At 37.5% G+C, this 18151-nt stretch overlaps 1 protein-coding gene across 4 annotated transcripts in view; it reads right to left on the reverse strand.

Moving 5' to 3' along the window:
• Nucleotides 1-1040: 1040 nt before the first annotated feature.
• LOC123549194 (uncharacterized) overlaps nt 1041-18151 on the reverse strand; it is a 157922-nt gene continuing 140811 nt past the window's right edge. For all 4 annotated transcript variants that reach the window (XM_053545597.1, XM_053545600.1, XM_053545598.1 and 1 more), the window contains exon 9: nt 1041-12403. In XM_053545597.1, the coding sequence (XP_053401572.1) occupies nt 12354-12403 (50 nt within the window). In that variant the 3' untranslated portion in view covers nt 1041-12353. The remainder of the gene's footprint in view (nt 12404-18151) is intronic.

Raw genomic sequence — 18151 nt, forward strand, 5'->3', positions numbered from 1 at the left:
GGGAAAACCAACATAGTGGGTTTGCGATCAGCATGGATCCAGACCAGCCTGCGCATCCCCGCAGTCTGGTCAGGATCCATGCTGTTCGCTGTCAAAGCCTATTGCAATTAGAGAAACTGTTAGCGAACAGCATGGATCCTGACCAGACTGCGCGGATGCGCAGGTTGGTCTGGATCCATGCTGGTCGCAAAGCCACTATGTAGGTTTTTTCATGGCACGGCTCATATTATGCTTGATCATTGTAGACCTAGATTCTTTTTAAGCGATGGAATCCCTTGACATATTAACAACGGAATGCCAAAAGTTCACTTACCCATCACAGTAATGAGAATATGAAATTCCGTGTTTTTAGGTTTAAGTGTTTTCAGTGTTTAATCTAACACCATTTTAAAGGTAAATGTAAAAATGACCTTTCAACTTTTGATCATTAAGGGTTATCATAAGGAATTATCTTCTGCCTTACTGTTTGATGCCAGTAGACCCAGGTCACTATCATTTTGATCTTTGATCAACTGACTAACAATAGGGTTAAAAAATGACCAGATTCATCAATCCTACAATGGAGTTAATTTAAGTCAATGCATGAGTTTTCCAGGTACTTATCAGAAGCCATCTTGTCTTCAAATGGCCAGACCAACCCACATATGCAAACCAATATACCCCAACTTCTTAAAACGGGGCACAACTAGTACCAGGTATGTACATTTGGAATGTTTAAAAATATAATTATGAAGAACCACTATAAAACAGTTTTAACAAGCAAATTCGATGAATTGGAATCCCCCGCCGAAAGGGTCAGAGTTGAGGAACGGCAAAAAAATATATCCTGCAAAAAGTTAAGAATGTTACCAAGAAGCAAATAATTTCATTAGTCAAATCAAATTAAAAGAAAAGGAATGGTTTGTTTGGGTGTGGGGGGGGGATGTGAGGATACAACAGTTTACATGTTGATTATAAATATTGGTAGAAAACGAAAAATGAAAAAAAAAAAAAAAAAAAAAAATGGGGGGGGGGGGGGGGGGGGGTGGGAGGGATGGGGGTGACCAATGTAAGGTGGTGACCAGGTGTAGGTACACAACATCACATGTTTATAATAAATGTGCATGGAAAAGAATGGAAGAAGTTTAATGAAATTCTTCCAATTGGTTGGTTTGTTATGTACAGATCTGTGGATTTTTAAACAATTAAAGGGCTATAACTAAATGGAAAATTGACCAATCGAAAAAAAACTTGAAAGGCATCGTCGCAGTATCTTGGTTCATGTCTATTTCAAGTTTGATGAAATTCTACCTGCTAGTTACTGAGAAATGGCTGCAGACGGACATTTTTCATTAAATCAAGGGCAATAACTCTGAGGGAAATTGACCTATCAAAAAAAAAACTTGACGGGCATCAGCGCAGTATCTTGGTTCATGTCTATTTCAAATTTGATGAAATTCTACCTGTTAGTTACTGAGAAATGGCTGCAGACAGACATTTTTTATTAAATCAAGGGCAATAACTCTGAGGGAAATTGACCAATCAAAAAAAAAACTTGACGGGCATCATCGCAGTATGTTGGTTCATGTTTATTTCAAGTTTCATGAAATTCTACCAAGTAGTTACTGAGAAATGGCTGCGGACGGACGGACGGACTGACGGACGGACAACGCCATTTCAATACCCCCTCCCGATTTCATCGGCGGGGGATAATAAACAAGCTCCGTTGTGTGAAAACCAATATTAGGGCTTTGCTGTGAACCAGTAAGGATCCAGATCAGCCTGCACTTCATACCATACTGGTCACTTATTAGTTGCACACAAGTGTTGAAACTGAAAAAGATTTGTTTGTTTTGTTTTGTTGGGTTGAACGTCGCACCGACACAATTATAGATTATATGGCGACTTTCCAGCTTTGGTGGTGGAGGAAAACACCTTTGGTAGTGCCCCTCCGTGCATTATTTCATCACTGGTGGGTACCTAGGTGGAACCACTAACCTTCCATATACCAGCTGGATGGCTTCCTCACATGAAGAATTCAACGACCAAAGTGAGGCTTGAACCCACATCGATGAGGGGCAAGTGATTTGAAATCAGCGTCATCTTAACCACTCAGCCACGGAGGGCCCGTCCATATGTCAGAGGAGTATAGTGTACCTGTAAATATACCTGTTGAGCAGTAGTTGGCTGATGGGAAGGTCATGAACTTTCAAGATCTTTCAATCAATAGTGCTGGGAAATTTGAATTTTTGACAGTTATTCAAAACTTTTTTTCTGAAAATGATTTTTCTAATGAGAGCTCGAGCTTAAAATTCTCAGGATTTGTAGCTGATCAGAAGTCAGTGACCTAAACCACTCGGCCGCGGAGGCCTCAAAAACTGATACAGAAGCAGTATGGATGTAGGGATAAATAATTTATAAATAGTATAGATGTACACTGATCTGGATCCTTGTTGGTTGCAAAGCCCTAATGCCAGTTTTTGCAACTTGGTGCTCAAATATAACTGCACGCTGCCACAAACTTTTATTACAGAATGTCTATAACTACACTGTTAACAATTTCAGTGCCATTCTAAAGACAATGTAGATAAAACAGTCAATACTTCAAACAACACAGTTGAAAGAAAAATTGAATAGTTTTTCAGACTATGTCATCATTAACTCTGGCAAAGATTTAACATTATATATTACATTTGTATATTTATACATAACAACATATACAATATAACAGACATTAACTAATTGAGTTTTACTCATTTCTAGGAATGTGGATTTGCATATTTAATAATGTAACAATATCTAATCACTTCTAATTGCTGGTTAACAATAATACATAAGTAAAACAGGTCCACACAATATGGCTAACTAACTAATATACTAACAAATTACTGTCATCATATACGCAGAAAAAATCATTTAATTCACAGGTATGCATACACGTCATACGTCCCGGATTGTCCCGGAAATGACATACTCGTCCTGGTGTCCCGGACAGTGTTGAAATGTCCCGGAAAATTAAAAATACAGAAAACAAAAATAACCCCCCAAAAACTAGTTTTTATAAATTGTTGAATTTTACATTAATAAAACACAATAAACAGTCCCCGGTGTCACATTGTTTATTCCTAATTATCTGATATCAGTTTTATGCCCTCGAGCGGGACACATGTTGATTAAGCCAGCTCTGATCAACACTCGTATTGAACGCGCCCCGCGATCTTTTGATGACCCAGATTAATTTACAGTCAGCTATTTTGATGACCCTGATTATGAATTGACAGAATTATGCAATCAATAACAGTCTTATGAGAATTTAATATTAGGAACAATAGCCGAAAATCTCCTTTTTAGCATGTAGGCGGTGAAGCTACATGTAGCCTTTATGGAAGAAATGACTGAAAACTGTCGATAAAACCATAATAATTTTAAAAGGTTGTAATCTTTTAAAATATAGATTGATTGTCACACATATTCTAAATTAAAATTTTGACTACTGAATGCCTTTGACGACCAATCCATGAAAATTGACCCAACCTGAAATATTTTATATCGATTTTATCTAGGTTACAAGATTTATTTTATTCCTTTTAGGATTCCATTTTATTAATGATTAGATGAACGTTTAAGCTTTAAAATGATACCAAATAAGCTGGATTCTAAATCACGGTGACCAGGTTAATTCTTCGTATGTAGTAAGTCTCCTAATTCTCTTCACCTCGGGAACGCAACCAATTCAAGTGCCGAACTATAGACGTGAATTACCTATTTATCTCCCTTAGAAAACTAGACAACATTTGCAGCAAATTATTCCAAAGCAAGAGGACAATGTTTGTCTCCGGAAACTACATGTAATTTTATGACATTTATGCATGAAACAGACGAATACTATTGTCACGGTGTATGTCCCGGACAAAGGGTAAAAATCCCGGAAATTTTGACTCAGAATCCCGGAAATGTCCTGAAAAATTATGGCATGTATGGGTATGGATTTGCCCAAACCTTGGATTTCATAGTTTTGCCCATACCTTGGATTTCATGGGCATGGATTTCATGGGTTTACTAATACCTGGGATTTCATAGGCATGGATCCTGAATACCCGGTATCATAGATGGTCCCAATACTTTATCATGGACACACAGCTGGTCCCAATATTTCAATATGGATATATAATTGGGCCCAATATTTTAATATGGATACACAGATGGTCCCAATATTTTTTATGGATACATAGCTGGTCCCATTATTATAATATGGATACAATATTTTATCACAATCATATAAATAAATGGTCCCAATATTTTCTTATGGATACATAGCTGATCCAATTTTTTTTTCAGGGATACAAAGTTGCTCCTAATATTGATCATGGACACATACTAAGTACCATTAATGGATCAAGTCTACATTGTATCCAACTTAATCTGACAATTAATCAAACAAACATTTGTCTTAAATATTAACACATTTATGTAAAGTTTATATAATACAGACTGATCAAATAAATTATTCAATATATTATGAATTGACAAAAGTTTATAGCACTTCCCACAAGAATATAACAATTTTTAAAAATCCTATTCAATATTTGAGCTGCACCTTGAGAAAACCAACATAGAGCATTTGCGACCAGCATGGATCCAGACAAGCCTGCACATCCGCAGTCTGGTCATGATCCATGCTGTTTACAAACGGTTTCTCTAATTGCAATAAGCTTTGAAAGCAAACAGCATGAATCCAGACAAGTCTGCACGGATATGCAGGCTGGTCTGGATCCATGCTGGTCACCAACACACGATATTGGTTTTCTCATGGTGCAGCTCATTTATTTTATTTTGTCAGGCAGCAAGCCTTTGTGAACTGTGCAAACTAAGATCAGCCTGCATGGAAGTGCAGGCTGATCTTGATCTTGAATGTTTGCTATTCAGTCAGTAAATCTTCAGTGAACACCCCTTCAAATAATTAATGGTACTGTCCAAATTGAATGATGGACCAGTCCAATTTAGAAATTCAGCAGGGTAAAGGTTAACATATACAATGGATCAAGCCACCCAGTTTCATCATGGTTGGAAATAAAATGCAGTATCAATAATGCAAGCAAAAGCTTTTAATAAACAAGAGGACCATGATGGTCCTGAATCGCTCACCTCTTCCCACATGACCCAGTTTTGAGTATGACGTCGTTTTTTCTATTATTTGACATAGTGACCTAGTTTTTGAGCTCATGTGACCCAGTTTTGAACCTGACCTAGATATTATCAAGATAAAAATTCTGACCAATTTTCAGGAAGATCCATTGAAAAATATGGTCTCTAGAGAGGTCACAAGGTTTTTCTACTATTTGACCTATTGACCTAGTTTTCAAAGGTACGTGACCCTGTTTTGAACTTTACCTAGATATCAAGGTGAACATTATCACTAATTTTCATGAAGATCTCATGAAAAATATGGCCTCTAGAGAGGTCACAAGGTTTTTCTATTTTTATACCTACTGGCCTAGTTTTTGACCGCACGTGACCCAGTTTCGAAACTGACCTAGATATCATCAAGGTGAACATTCAGATCAATTTTCATGAAGATCCATTGAAAAATATGGCCTCTAGAGAGGTCAAAAGATTTTTCTAATTTTAGACCTACTGACCTACTTTTGACCGCAGTTGACCCAGTTTCAAACCTGACCTAGATATCATCAAGATGACCATTCAGACCAACTTTCATACAGATCCCATGAAAGGTATGGCCTCTAGAGAGGTCACAAGGTTTTTTATTATTTGACCTACTGCCCTAGTTTTTTATGGCACGTGACCCAGTTTCAACCTTGACCTAGATATCATCAAGGTGAACATTCTGACCAATTTTCATGAAGATCCATTCAAGGGTATGGCCTCTAGAGAGGTCACACGGTTTTTCTATTTCAAGACCTACTGACCTAGTTTTTGATCGCAGTTGACCCAGTTTCAAACTTGACCTATATATCATCAAGATAAACATTCAGACCAACTTTCATACAGATCCCATGAAAAATATGGCCTCTAGAGAGGTCACGTTTTTTCATTATTTGACCTACTGACCTACTTTTTGATGGCACGTGACCCACTTTCGAACTTGACCTAGATATCATCAAGATGAACATTCTGACCAATTTTTATGGAGATCCATTCACAAGTATGGCCTCTAGAGAGGTCACAAGGTTTTTCTATTTTTAGACTACTGACCTAGTTTTTGACCGCACATGACCCTGTTTCGAACTTGACCTAGATATCATCAAGATGAACATTCAGACCAACTTTCATATGATCCCATGAAAAATATGGCCTTTAGAGAGGTCACAAGGTTTTTCTATTATTTGACCTACTGACCTAGTTTTTGACGGCACGTGACCCACTTTCTAACTTGACCTAGATGTCATCAAGATGAACATTCAGACCAACTTTCATACAGATCCCATGAAAAATGTGGCCTTTAGAGAGGTCACAAGGTTTTTCTATTATTTGACCTACTGACCTAGTTTTTGATGGCACGTGACCCACTTTCAAACTTGACCTAGATATCATCAAGGTGAACATTCTGACCAATTTTCATGAAGATCTCGTGATATATATGGCCTCTAGAGAGGTCACAAGGTTTTTCTATTTTTAGACCTACTGACCTAGTTTTTGACCGCACGTGACCCAGTTTCGAACTTGACCTAGATATCATCAAGATGAACATTCTGACCAACTTTCATACAGATCCCATGAAAAATATGGCCTTTAGAGAGGTCACAAGGTTTTTCTATTATTTGACCTACTGCCCTAGTTTTTGAAGGCACGTGACCCACTTTCGAACTTGACCTAGATATCATCAAGATGAACATTCAGACCAACTTTCATACAGATCCCATGAAAAATATGGCCTCTAGAGAGGTCACAAGGTTTTTCTATTATTTGACCTACTGACCTAGTTTTTGACGGCACGTGACCCACTTTCGAACTTGACCTAGATATCATCAAGGTGAACATTCTGACCAATTTTCATGAAGATCTCATGAAATATATGGCCTCTAGAGAGGTCAAAAAGTTTTTCTATTTTTAGACCTACTGACCTAGTTTTTGACGGCACGTGACCCAGTTTCGAACTTGACCTAGATATCATCAAGTTGAACATTCTGACCAACTTTCATAAAGATCCCATGAAAAATATGGCCTTTAGAGAGGTCACAAGGTTTTTCTATTATTTGACCTACTGACCTAGTTTTTGATGGCACGTGACCCAGTTTCGAACTTGACCTAGATATCATCAAGGTGAACGTTCTGACCAATTTTCATGAAGATCTTGTGAAATATATGGCCTCTAGAGAGGTCACAAGGTTTTTCTATTTTTAGACCTACTGACCTAGTTTTTGACGGCACGTGACCCAGTTTCGAACTTGACCTAGATATCATCAAGTTGAACATTCTGACCAACTTTCATAAAGATCCCATGAAAAATGTGACCTCTAGAGTGGTCACAAGCAAAAGTTTACGGAATGACGCACGCACGCACGCACGCACGGACGGACGACGGACGACGGACACCGCGCGATCACAAAAGCTCACCTTGTCACTTTGTGACAGGTGAGCTAAAAACATCCTTGATAGTGTTTGAACTGCAGGCAGACACCCATACAGATAGAATTAAATTTGCAAGCAAATGACAAACTGGGATAACAACCTTAACAAATGTTGAGTTAAAACTAGAAAATGCTTTTATAGAAAAGCACGTCTCCTCCAATGAATTGTTGTAACAAGCAAGAAGTCAATAGTTGACAAGAGCAAAAGTCCAAGAGACATCAATGGTTGGCTGCAGCAGAGAATATCTACTTGTCATGTCAAATCATCCCAAGAAGTTTCAACATTCTGGGCCGAGTTGTTCTCAAGTTATGGATTGTAAACAGGCTTCTTTGACCTTGACCTTTTAACAAGTGACCTCAAATTCAATAGGGGGTTATTTACTCTTCATGTCCAATCATCCTATGAAGTTTCAACATTCTGGGCCAAGTGGTTCCCAAGTAATTGATCGGAAAGAATTTTACATGTTCAGGCTCCTGTGACCTTGCTCAAATGACTCCAAAATCAATAAGAGGTCATCCACTCTGTAAGTCCTATCACTCTATGAAGTTTGAAAGTTCTGGGTCAAATAGTTCTCAAGTTATTGATCAGAAATGGTTTTCCAACCTCTGGCCCCTGTGTCCTTGAACTCTGATTAAGTGACCCAAAAAATCAAAAGGGGTCATCTACATTTTCAATCATCCTATGAAGTTTCAACATTCTGGGTCAAGTGATTTTCAAGTAATTGATCAGAAACAGTTTTCCATGTTCAGGCCCTGTGACTTTGACCTTTGAACGAGTAACCCTAGAAATAACAGGGGTCACCTACTTTGTAAGCCCTATCACCAATAAAGTTTGAAGGTTCCAAGTCAAACGGTTCTCTAGATATTGATCGAAAATGAAGTGTGACAGACAGATGGCCCTATGACCATGACCTTTGATTGAGTGTCTCCAAAAACAAAAGGATCATCTACTTTGTAAGCCCTATCACCTTACTAAGTTTGAAGGTTTTGGGTCAAATGCTTCTCAAGTTATTGATCAGAAATGGATTTCCATGTTCTTGCAATTGACCTTTAATAGAGTGACCCCAAAATCAATAGGGGTCATCTATCCTGCAATCCAATCATCCTATGAAGTTTCAACATTCTGGGTCAAAAGACTCTTAAGTTACTGGTTGGAAATGGTTTTCCATGTTCAGGCCCCTGTGACCTTGACCTTTGATGGAGTGACCCTAAAAACAACAGATGTTGTATACTCCATATTAAAGTGCTACCATCCTATGAACTGCCTGACGGACAGGGCAAAAACAATATAGACATAATTATGTCTGAACAGAATATGTTTCTGTTTTCAAATTTAAAGCAACTGATTTGGGACAATGGTCTGGTCTTTCCATAAGTAAAACAGACTTTTGTTTTAGGAACCTGATATCTCTCACAAATCTAGCAACAAGAATAATTGCTGTTTCATAGTCAAATATTAAATAATCTAATAAAGTATTGTATTAATTTTGTTTTCTTATTATAATGTTAGAGAAAAGTGAATAGCTGTTGAAAAAATCCCAAGAGTAAGGTTAGTGCCGTCTTTGCAAAATTTTGAATCTGTATAAAAAACTTGAAGAAACTTTGAGCCAACTTTGGGTAAAATTCCAACTAGAAGTAATGAAGATGTTCTTAAGAAGAAGTTATTCAAAAGAAATGACTTCATATGTCCTTTTAATCCAGATGGACTAAAATGTTTTCATTTTGTACAAAACTTGATACTAAAATCATTCGAAATTTGAATAGCTCTGGTACAAAAGTCTGTACTGAAAACATACTTGAACATGCCTATACAACAGCATTTTTATGAGTATAATTATTATTGTAAAATCTACACAAGTTAGATATAACAAGAAACAATTCTATTAAAATACTTCAAAAACTCGCCTGAACAGTTCTGAAAAGAAGAGTTTTAAAGCTTGATGTGTGAAATGAATTTTAAATAGTGCAGGTAGTTTCTAGCCAGAAGATTTTCCAACTTTTCAGTAAATACATCTATAAAAAGAAGTGACACCATGTTTTACTTAACAGATCAAAATAATTTGGAGACTCTTGGTAGTCAAACAACAGGACCATTTGAACAAAAATGGGTCAGCTATTTCTGATCAAAAGATGTTTAATATATCCACTACTAACATAATGGGAACAGTGGACATGCCTCTTGTTAGCCATGTTTTTACTAGATAGAATAATTTGAACAACCTTGGAAAATGGTCATCAAGGACATATTTATTTGGCATTAAAACATTTCAAAACTAGAGATGCTTTTGAGAAAAGCGCATGTCTCCCACAACTGCCCCTATGAAAAATGTCTACTTTCTCTAGATGGTTTAGACGAGTGGATCCAATTATATGGTCTGGACGAGTGGATCCAATCAGTCATTCAAGGGCCATAAATCAAAAGTGCCTGGGCAGATTTGGCTAGTTATCGAACTTGGCTAAGGTCTTATGGCCAAACACATTTTGTTCAAGTTTGGTGAAGATCGGATGAGAAATGTTCGACTTAGAGTGCGGACAAGAGTAAAAACGCCTATTTTTCTGAATTCAAGGGCCATAACTCCAAAATTCCTGGACCGATTTGGCTAGTTATCGAACTTGGCCGAGGTCTCATGGTCAAACACATTTTGTTCAAGTTTGGTAAAAATCAGATGAGAAATCTTTGAGCGCGGACAAGAGTAAAAAGGCCGATTTTTGGTAATTCAAGGGCCATAACTCCAATACGCCTAGACCGATTTGGCTAGTTATCGAACTTGGCCGAGGTCTCATGGTCAAACACATTTTGTTCAAGTTTGGTGAAGATCGGATGAGAAATGTTCGACTTAGAGTGCAGACAAGCTTTGTGACTGACACACACACACACACAGACTGGAGTAAATCAATATGTCTCCCACACCACTGTGTGGTGGGAGACATAACTAGAGATGCTTTTGAGAAAAGCGCATGTCTCCCACAACTGCCACTATGAAAAATGTCTAGTTTCTCTAGATGGTTTAGATGAGTGGATCCAATTAGATGGTCTGGACGAGTGGATCCAATCAGTAATTCAAGGGCCATAAATCAAAAGTGCCTTGGTGCATTTGGCTAGTTATCAAGCTTGGCTAAAGTCTTATGGCCAAACACATTTTGTTCAAGTTTGGTGAAGATCGGATGAGAAATGTTCGACATAGAGAGCAGACAAGAGTAAAAAGGCGGATTTTTCGTTATTTCAAGGGCTGTAACTCCAAAATGTCTGGACCGATTTGGCTAGCTATCAAACTTGGCCATGGTCTCACGGTCAAACACATTTTGTTAAAGTTTGATGAAGATCAGATGAGAAATGTTCGACTTAAGAGTGCGGACAAGAGTAAAAAGGCGGATTTTTCTGAATTCAAGGGCCATAACTCCAAAATGCCTGGACCGATTTGGCTAGTTATTAAACTTGGCTGAGGTCTTATGGTCAAACACATTTTGTTCAAGTTTGGTGAAGATCGGATGAGAAATGTTCGACTTAGAGCGCGGACAAGAGTAAAAAGGCGGATTTTTGGTAATTCAAGGGCCATAACTCCAATACGCCTGGACCGATTTGGCTAGTTATCGAACTTGGTCGAGGTCTCATGGTCAAACACATTTTGTTTAAGTTTGGTGAAAATTGGATGAGAAATGTTCGACTTAGAGTGCGGACAAGCTTTGTGACAGACAGACAGACACACACACAGACTGGAGTGAATCAATATGTCTCCCACTCCACTGTGTGGTGGGAGACATAACTAGGCTTGACGTTTGAAAGAGAATACTATGTTTGTGAAAGATTTTTCCATTTTAAGCTCTGGCAGCGATTATGTGCAACAATAAATAACTGCATTTTCAAACCATTTCTTGAAGAATATTACCAATGAAACATCCAGTTTTATCAACTTTCACCCAAAAAATGTTTCAAAGGAGATGTTGTTTGAAGAAAATGTTGATGACGAAAAGATAACAAGTGATCAGGACAGCTCACCTTGAGCGAATTGTTCTCTGGTGAGCTAACACACTTTTACTGCTTAGAACATGGAAGATTGTGATGATCATGGGAGACTGTATTGTTCATGGGATATTGATCATGGGAGACTGTGTAAACCACAGGAGATTCTTGTGTAGATCATGACATATTGTGTAGATCTTGGCACTAGTAAGTGTAGATCATTTGAGAGTGTGCTAATCACTGAATTCATGTACATCTTATGAGCTTCTAGTCTTGGCTTCTGTTTGAAATCAAACACCTAATAACCTACATTCTCAAGCCTACAGTGTCCTTCTACAGCAAGAATTATATTGGAAAATTCCGGTAGTCAAGAGCCTGAAATCGGAATAAGTCCTGAGAAATTTCAGGCTAGAGTCTGTGCAGACCATAATAATGTGTGTGTAGATCATGGAAGACTATGCAGATTAGACAGATCGTGAAGGTCATGGGATATGTTATGGACCTAAATCATTATTCATGACACAAGAGATCATGTGAGACTGTTTAGATCATGTCAGATTGTGTAAATAAAGAGTGGTTTGTAAATCAGGCAAAAATATGCTTTTACAGAGAGATTGCATTGGTGGAAAATTGTGAAGTTAAAGAGACAGTGTGTAGAGCAAAAGAGACTGTGTAAAACAAGAGAGGTTGTGTTGACCATGGAATATTGTGTAGGTCATGTGAGATAGTACAGTTTTTGTGAAGTTGTGTTGATTATGCAGAGATTCAGTACATTATGCAGAGATTCAGCAAAGCTAAAAAAATTATATAGGCAACTAAAACAGCTAATGGTCCTTCCACTTCTCAATATTGTCCTTCAGCATCTTTATTTGATCTGAAATAAAAATTCAGTAGAACATTTCTTCATGCTTATATCATGTAACATTGGCAATTAAACAACATTAACAGAAATCTAAAAGAAACATGCAAATTCAGTCAAATGATATCCCTTGTCTAATGAGATAAAGGTATGATCATCCTTGAGATAGCCAGAATTTTGATCGAGGTATTGAGTTTCAACTGTATTTTCAAAATGGGTGTCAGTTTAGTCCCAATATCTCATTCCTTATTCAAGTTACATAACTTAGCAGTTTACATTAAAACAAGAGGGCCATGAAGGCCCTGTATTGCTCACCTGACCTATTGACCTAAAGATCAGATCATCAAGATTAACATTCTGACCAAGTTTCATTAAGATATGGTCATAAATGTGGTCTCTAGAATGTTAACTAGCTTTTCCTTTGATCTGATCTAGTGACCTAGTTTGATCCCACATGACCCAGATTCACCTTGACCTTAATATCCTAAAGATTAACATTCTGATCAAGTTTCATGAAGATACAATCATAAATGTGGCCTCTAGATTGTCAACAAGCTTTACCTTTGAACTGACGTGGACACATAGGTTTTGACCCAATTTGACCCAGATCTGAACTTGACCTTCAGATCATTAAGATTAACATTCTGACCAAGTTTCATTAAGATATGGTCATAAATGTGGCCTCTAGAGAATCAACTAGCTTTTCCTTTGATTTGACCTGGTGACCTAGTTTTGACCCCACATATCACACATTCGAACTTGACCTAAAGATCATCAAGGTTAACATTCTGACCAAGATTCATGAAGATACATCATAAATGTGACCTCTTGAGTGTTAACAAGTTTTTCCTTTGATTTTTTGACCAAGTGACCTTGAGTTTTTGATCACACATGATCCAGATTCAAACTTGACCTAGAGGTCATCAAGACAAACATTCTGATTAAGTTTCATAGAGATATTGCCATAAATGTGGACTCTATTTGAGTATTAACAAGCTTTCCCTTTGATTTGCCTAGTGACCTAGTTTTTGACTCCTGATGACACAATATCAAACTCGTCCAAGATTTTATTGAGAGTAACATTCTGACCCAAGTTTCATTTAGATTGGGCCTAAATTGTGACCTCTAGAGTGTTATCAAGCTTTTCCTAGTTTTTGACCCCACCTGACCCAGATTGGAACTTGACCTAAAGATCCTAAAGACTAACATTCTGACCACATTTCGTTAAGATACGGTCATAAATGTGGCCTCTAGAGTTCTAACTAGCTTTTCCTTTGATCTGACCTGGTGACCTAGTTTTTGACCCCACATGACCTAGATTTTAACATGACCTAAAGATCATCAAGGTTAACTAGAAGATGCTTTTGCAAAAAAGCGCATGTCTCCACTCTTGGCATAGTGGTTTTCAAGTCACTGTTCAGGCTCCTGTGACCTTGACCTTTGATCAAGTGACCCCAAAATAAGTAAGGGTAATCTTTTCTGCATGTCCAATCATCCTATTAAGTTTCAACATTCTAGGTCAAGTGGTTCTCAAGTTATTTTCCGGAAATGATTTCACATGACCAGGCCCCTGTGACCTTGACCTTTAATAGACTGACCCAAAAATCAATAGAAGTCATCTACTCTGCATGTTCAATTATCCTATGAAGTTTCAACATTCTGGATCAAGAGGTTCTCAAGTTATTGATCGGAAATGGTTATCAATGTTCAGGCCCCTGTGACCTTGACCTTTAACGGAGTGACCCAAAAGCGATAGGGGTCATCTACTCTGCATGAGCAATCATCCTTTGAAGTTTCAACATTCTGGGTTGAGTGGTTCTCAAGTTACTGACCGGAAATTGTTTTCCATGTTCAGGCCCCTGTGACCTTGACCATTAATAGAGTGACCCCAAAATTAATTGGGGTCATTTAAAGTTTTAACATTCTGGGTCAAGAGGTTCTCAAGTTATTGATCGGAAACGGTTTTCCATGTTCAGGCCCCTGTGACCTTGACCTTTGACAGAGTGATCCCAAAATCGATAGGGGTCATCTAATCAGCATGACCAATCATCCTATTAAGTTTCAACATTCTGGGTCAAGTTGTTCTCAAGTTACCGACTGGAAATGTTTTTCAATGTTCAGGCACCTGTGACCTTGACCTTTAACAGAATGACCCCAAAATTGATAGGGGTCATCTAGTCTTCATGACCAATCATCCTATTAGGTTTCAACATTCTGGGTCAAGTGGTTCTCTAGTTATTGATCGGAAATGGTTTTCAATGTTCAGGCCCCTGTGACCTTGACCTTTGACCGAGTGACCCCAAAAATAATAGGGGTCGTCTACTCCAGCAGCCCTACAACCCTATCAAGTTTGAAGGTTCTAGGTCAAATGGTTCTCCAGTTATTGCTCGGAAATTAAGTGTGACGTACGTATAGACGGACGGGGCAAAAACAATATGTCTCCCCCAGAGACATAATTTTCTGACCAAGATTCATGAAGATATAGTCATAAATGTAGTCTCTAGAGTGTTAGTCACAAATGTAGTCTCTAGAGTGTTAACAAGTTTTTCCTTGGATTTTTTGACCTGGTGACATAGTTTTTGACCCCACTTGACCCAGATCTGATTTTAACCTAAAGATCATCAAGATAAACATTCTCCAAATTCCATAGAGATATTGCCATATGGCCTCTAGAGTGTTAACAAGCTTTTCCTTTGATTTGACCTGGTGACTTAGTTTTTGAACCCACCTGAACCAGATTTGTACTTGGCCTATAGATCATCAAGATTAACATTCTTACTAAGTTTCATTAAGATATGGTCATAAATGTGGCCTCTAAAGTGTTAACTAGCTTTTCCTTTGATTCGACAAGGTGACCTAGTTTTTTTACCCCACCTGACCAAGATTGGAACTCCACCTTGAGATCATTAAGATTAACATTCTGAAAATCTTTCAGTAATATATGGTCATAAATGTGGCCTCTAGAGTGTTAACTAGCTTTTTCTTTGATTTGACCTGGTGACCTGGTTTTTGATCCTACGTGACCAAGATTCAAACTTGACCTAAAGATCATCAAGATTAACATTCTGATCAAGTTTCATGAAGATACAGTCATAAATGTGGCCTCCACAATATTATCAAGCTTTTCCTGGTGACCTTGTTTTTGACCCTGGATGACCCAATATCGAACTAGTCCAAGATTTTATTGGGGGTAACATTCAGACCAAGTTTCATTAAGATTTGGCCAAAATTGTGACCTCTAGAATGTTAACAAGCTTTTCCTCTGATTTGACCTGGTGACCTAGTTTTTGACCCCACATGACCAAATATCAAACTCGCCCAAGATTTTATTGAGGGTAACATTCTGACTAAGTTTCATTAAGATGGGGTCAAAATTGTGACCTCTAGAGTGTTAACAAGCTTTTCCTTTAATTTGACCTGGTGACCTAGTTTTTGACTCCATATGACCCAATATCAAACTCGTCCAAGATTTTGTTGAGGGTAACATTCTGCCAAAGTTTCATTAAGATTGGGCCAAAATTTTGACTTCTAGAGTGTTAAGGTAATATGCGCCACCCAACAAAAGTCAACGGACCGTTATGAAATTTTGCCGAATCAAAATTGACGATATTTCCGACTGACTGGTATTTTTTTCATTTTTCTGTTATTCTCCATTTTGCTGCTGTAAATCTTCAAACATGACCACTAATGTCATTTTTTCAGCAGAGCGCAAAATAACGTTCTTGACTGGTTTTTCGAGTATCGTTTTTATATACAACTAAACAAATGGCAAAAATCCTTTATTTTCAAGTTTATATTAAAATTATCTCTCCAGTGATATATAATATGTCATGTTTATTTCAACGTCACATCAGAGGCAAACGATTTATGAACGCAAAATACGTAAAACTGACGTTGAGTTTCAACCGAAATTTCGCGTAAAAACGCCTATATCTTAAAAACTGTGAGATAGTTTTTTTTAATAAATTTCAACAGAAGTACAAAATTTCAATTGCTATCGATTCCTTAAAAGAAAAATGGGGGTCACCGATTTTGATTTCGCTCTATTTACTGTTGCGCTTCCCCTACCCCAAGTAAAAAATAACGACGTTTTCATACTTATTTCGTAAATTTCCATTAATTCAAATTCAGTGTCTTCTTCTGTTGGTGGATATAATGAAATAATATCAGTTTCTGCTGTTGGATATAATGAAATGATATCACAATAATGATAAAATGAAGACGTTTTTTTTGTTTATTAAATTTTTCAAACAGATGAATGTTTTCTAGAAAATGTTCTATACATGACAAACAGACATGTTTTATTACAGACAATTTTGCCTAAGTGCCTGTGCACTCTATATAGTATTTCGAAGAGTGCGCAGTTAATGATTTCATCTTTACATAGAAACAGTTTACAGAAATTTAGATTACGCATACAGTACTCTAATGAGGAGAGAAAGGAATTTGTCCCATAAGTTTATTTAGGGTGTTAAGAATCACATGTACCTCCAAGACGTTCACACTGCAAAGTTTCGCTCATGGTACTTTTGGTCAATGTTTAGTACTTTAACAAAATACTTGTTTTGTTTATATATTCCGGTAAACAAATGTTACAAACAACACCGAGGATAGTATGCGCCTGATATCAGAAGACGCAGGTTCATACATGTGCTATATATCCCGACAAAATTATAAACGTCTGCTGGAAATTAAGCAGTAAATTGAATAAAATGCTCACAAAACGTGATCACGGCTTTATATATTACCCTGTTTTATACTTTAATTTTATACTACAGTCATGTTTTACAAAGTCTCCATTTTATTTTCTGGCCACATTTGGTTAATTAAACTATCTACTGTACGCATGCTTTCAATGCGTTTAAAATGAGACATTTAAAATTGTGGCATTTGTATGGTTTGAACCTACGTCTCCTGATATCAGACGCAAACTTTCATCAGTGTAGTCAATCTAGATGACGATCTTAACATTTGAGCCAAGCCATGAGAAAACCAACCAAGTGCGTTTGCGACCAGCATGGACCCAGACCAGCCTGCGCATCCACGCATTCTGGTCATGGTTCATGCTGTTCCCTAACAGTTTCTCTAATTGCAATAGGCTTTGAAAGCGAACAGCATGGATCCTGACCAGACAGACTGCGCGGATGCGCATGCTGGTCGTAAAGCCACTATGTTGGTTTTCTCATTTATGTTTTGACGTTTAAGTGACAGATATTGAACAGTCACTGTAGTAGTATGAATGACAAAGCAACTAAAATATAAAAAAGAATGTGTAAGAACAAAGAATCAGTCTTTATATTTCCAAACTGCACTTTTAGCCCCGATAATCTATTTTAATAGGACCTATGTAAAAACTGCACTCATTTATCGAAATAACTGCATTTTTATTAAGACCGCACCGTCTTCTGCGTTTTCTTATAAACCGTTTTATCTTGTTTACCTCACACGAACCGGCAAACTGAACTTCCAGCGGGATAGTTCGACCATGTACCTGTTTCCTCTCCAGATAACGGTTTGTGCATACAAGTCACGTGCAGAATTATTTTCTAGAACGGTTCGTTTTGTCCCTATCCTGCGTTCGACAGAATACCAAAGTAAGATAAAAATACACTGACATGGAATTATCCAGTACTGGCATGATTTTTTTTTTTTTTTTTTTTTTTTTGGGTTTAACGCCGTTTTTCAACAGTATTTCAGTCATGTAACGGCGGGCAGTTAACCTAACCAGTGTTCCTGGATTCTGTACCAGTACAAACCTGTTCT

The sequence above is a fragment of the Mercenaria mercenaria genome, chromosome 6, assembly GCF_021730395.1.
Source record: "Mercenaria mercenaria strain notata chromosome 6, MADL_Memer_1, whole genome shotgun sequence".
In the NCBI taxonomy this organism is placed as follows: Eukaryota; Metazoa; Mollusca; class Bivalvia; order Venerida; family Veneridae; genus Mercenaria; species Mercenaria mercenaria.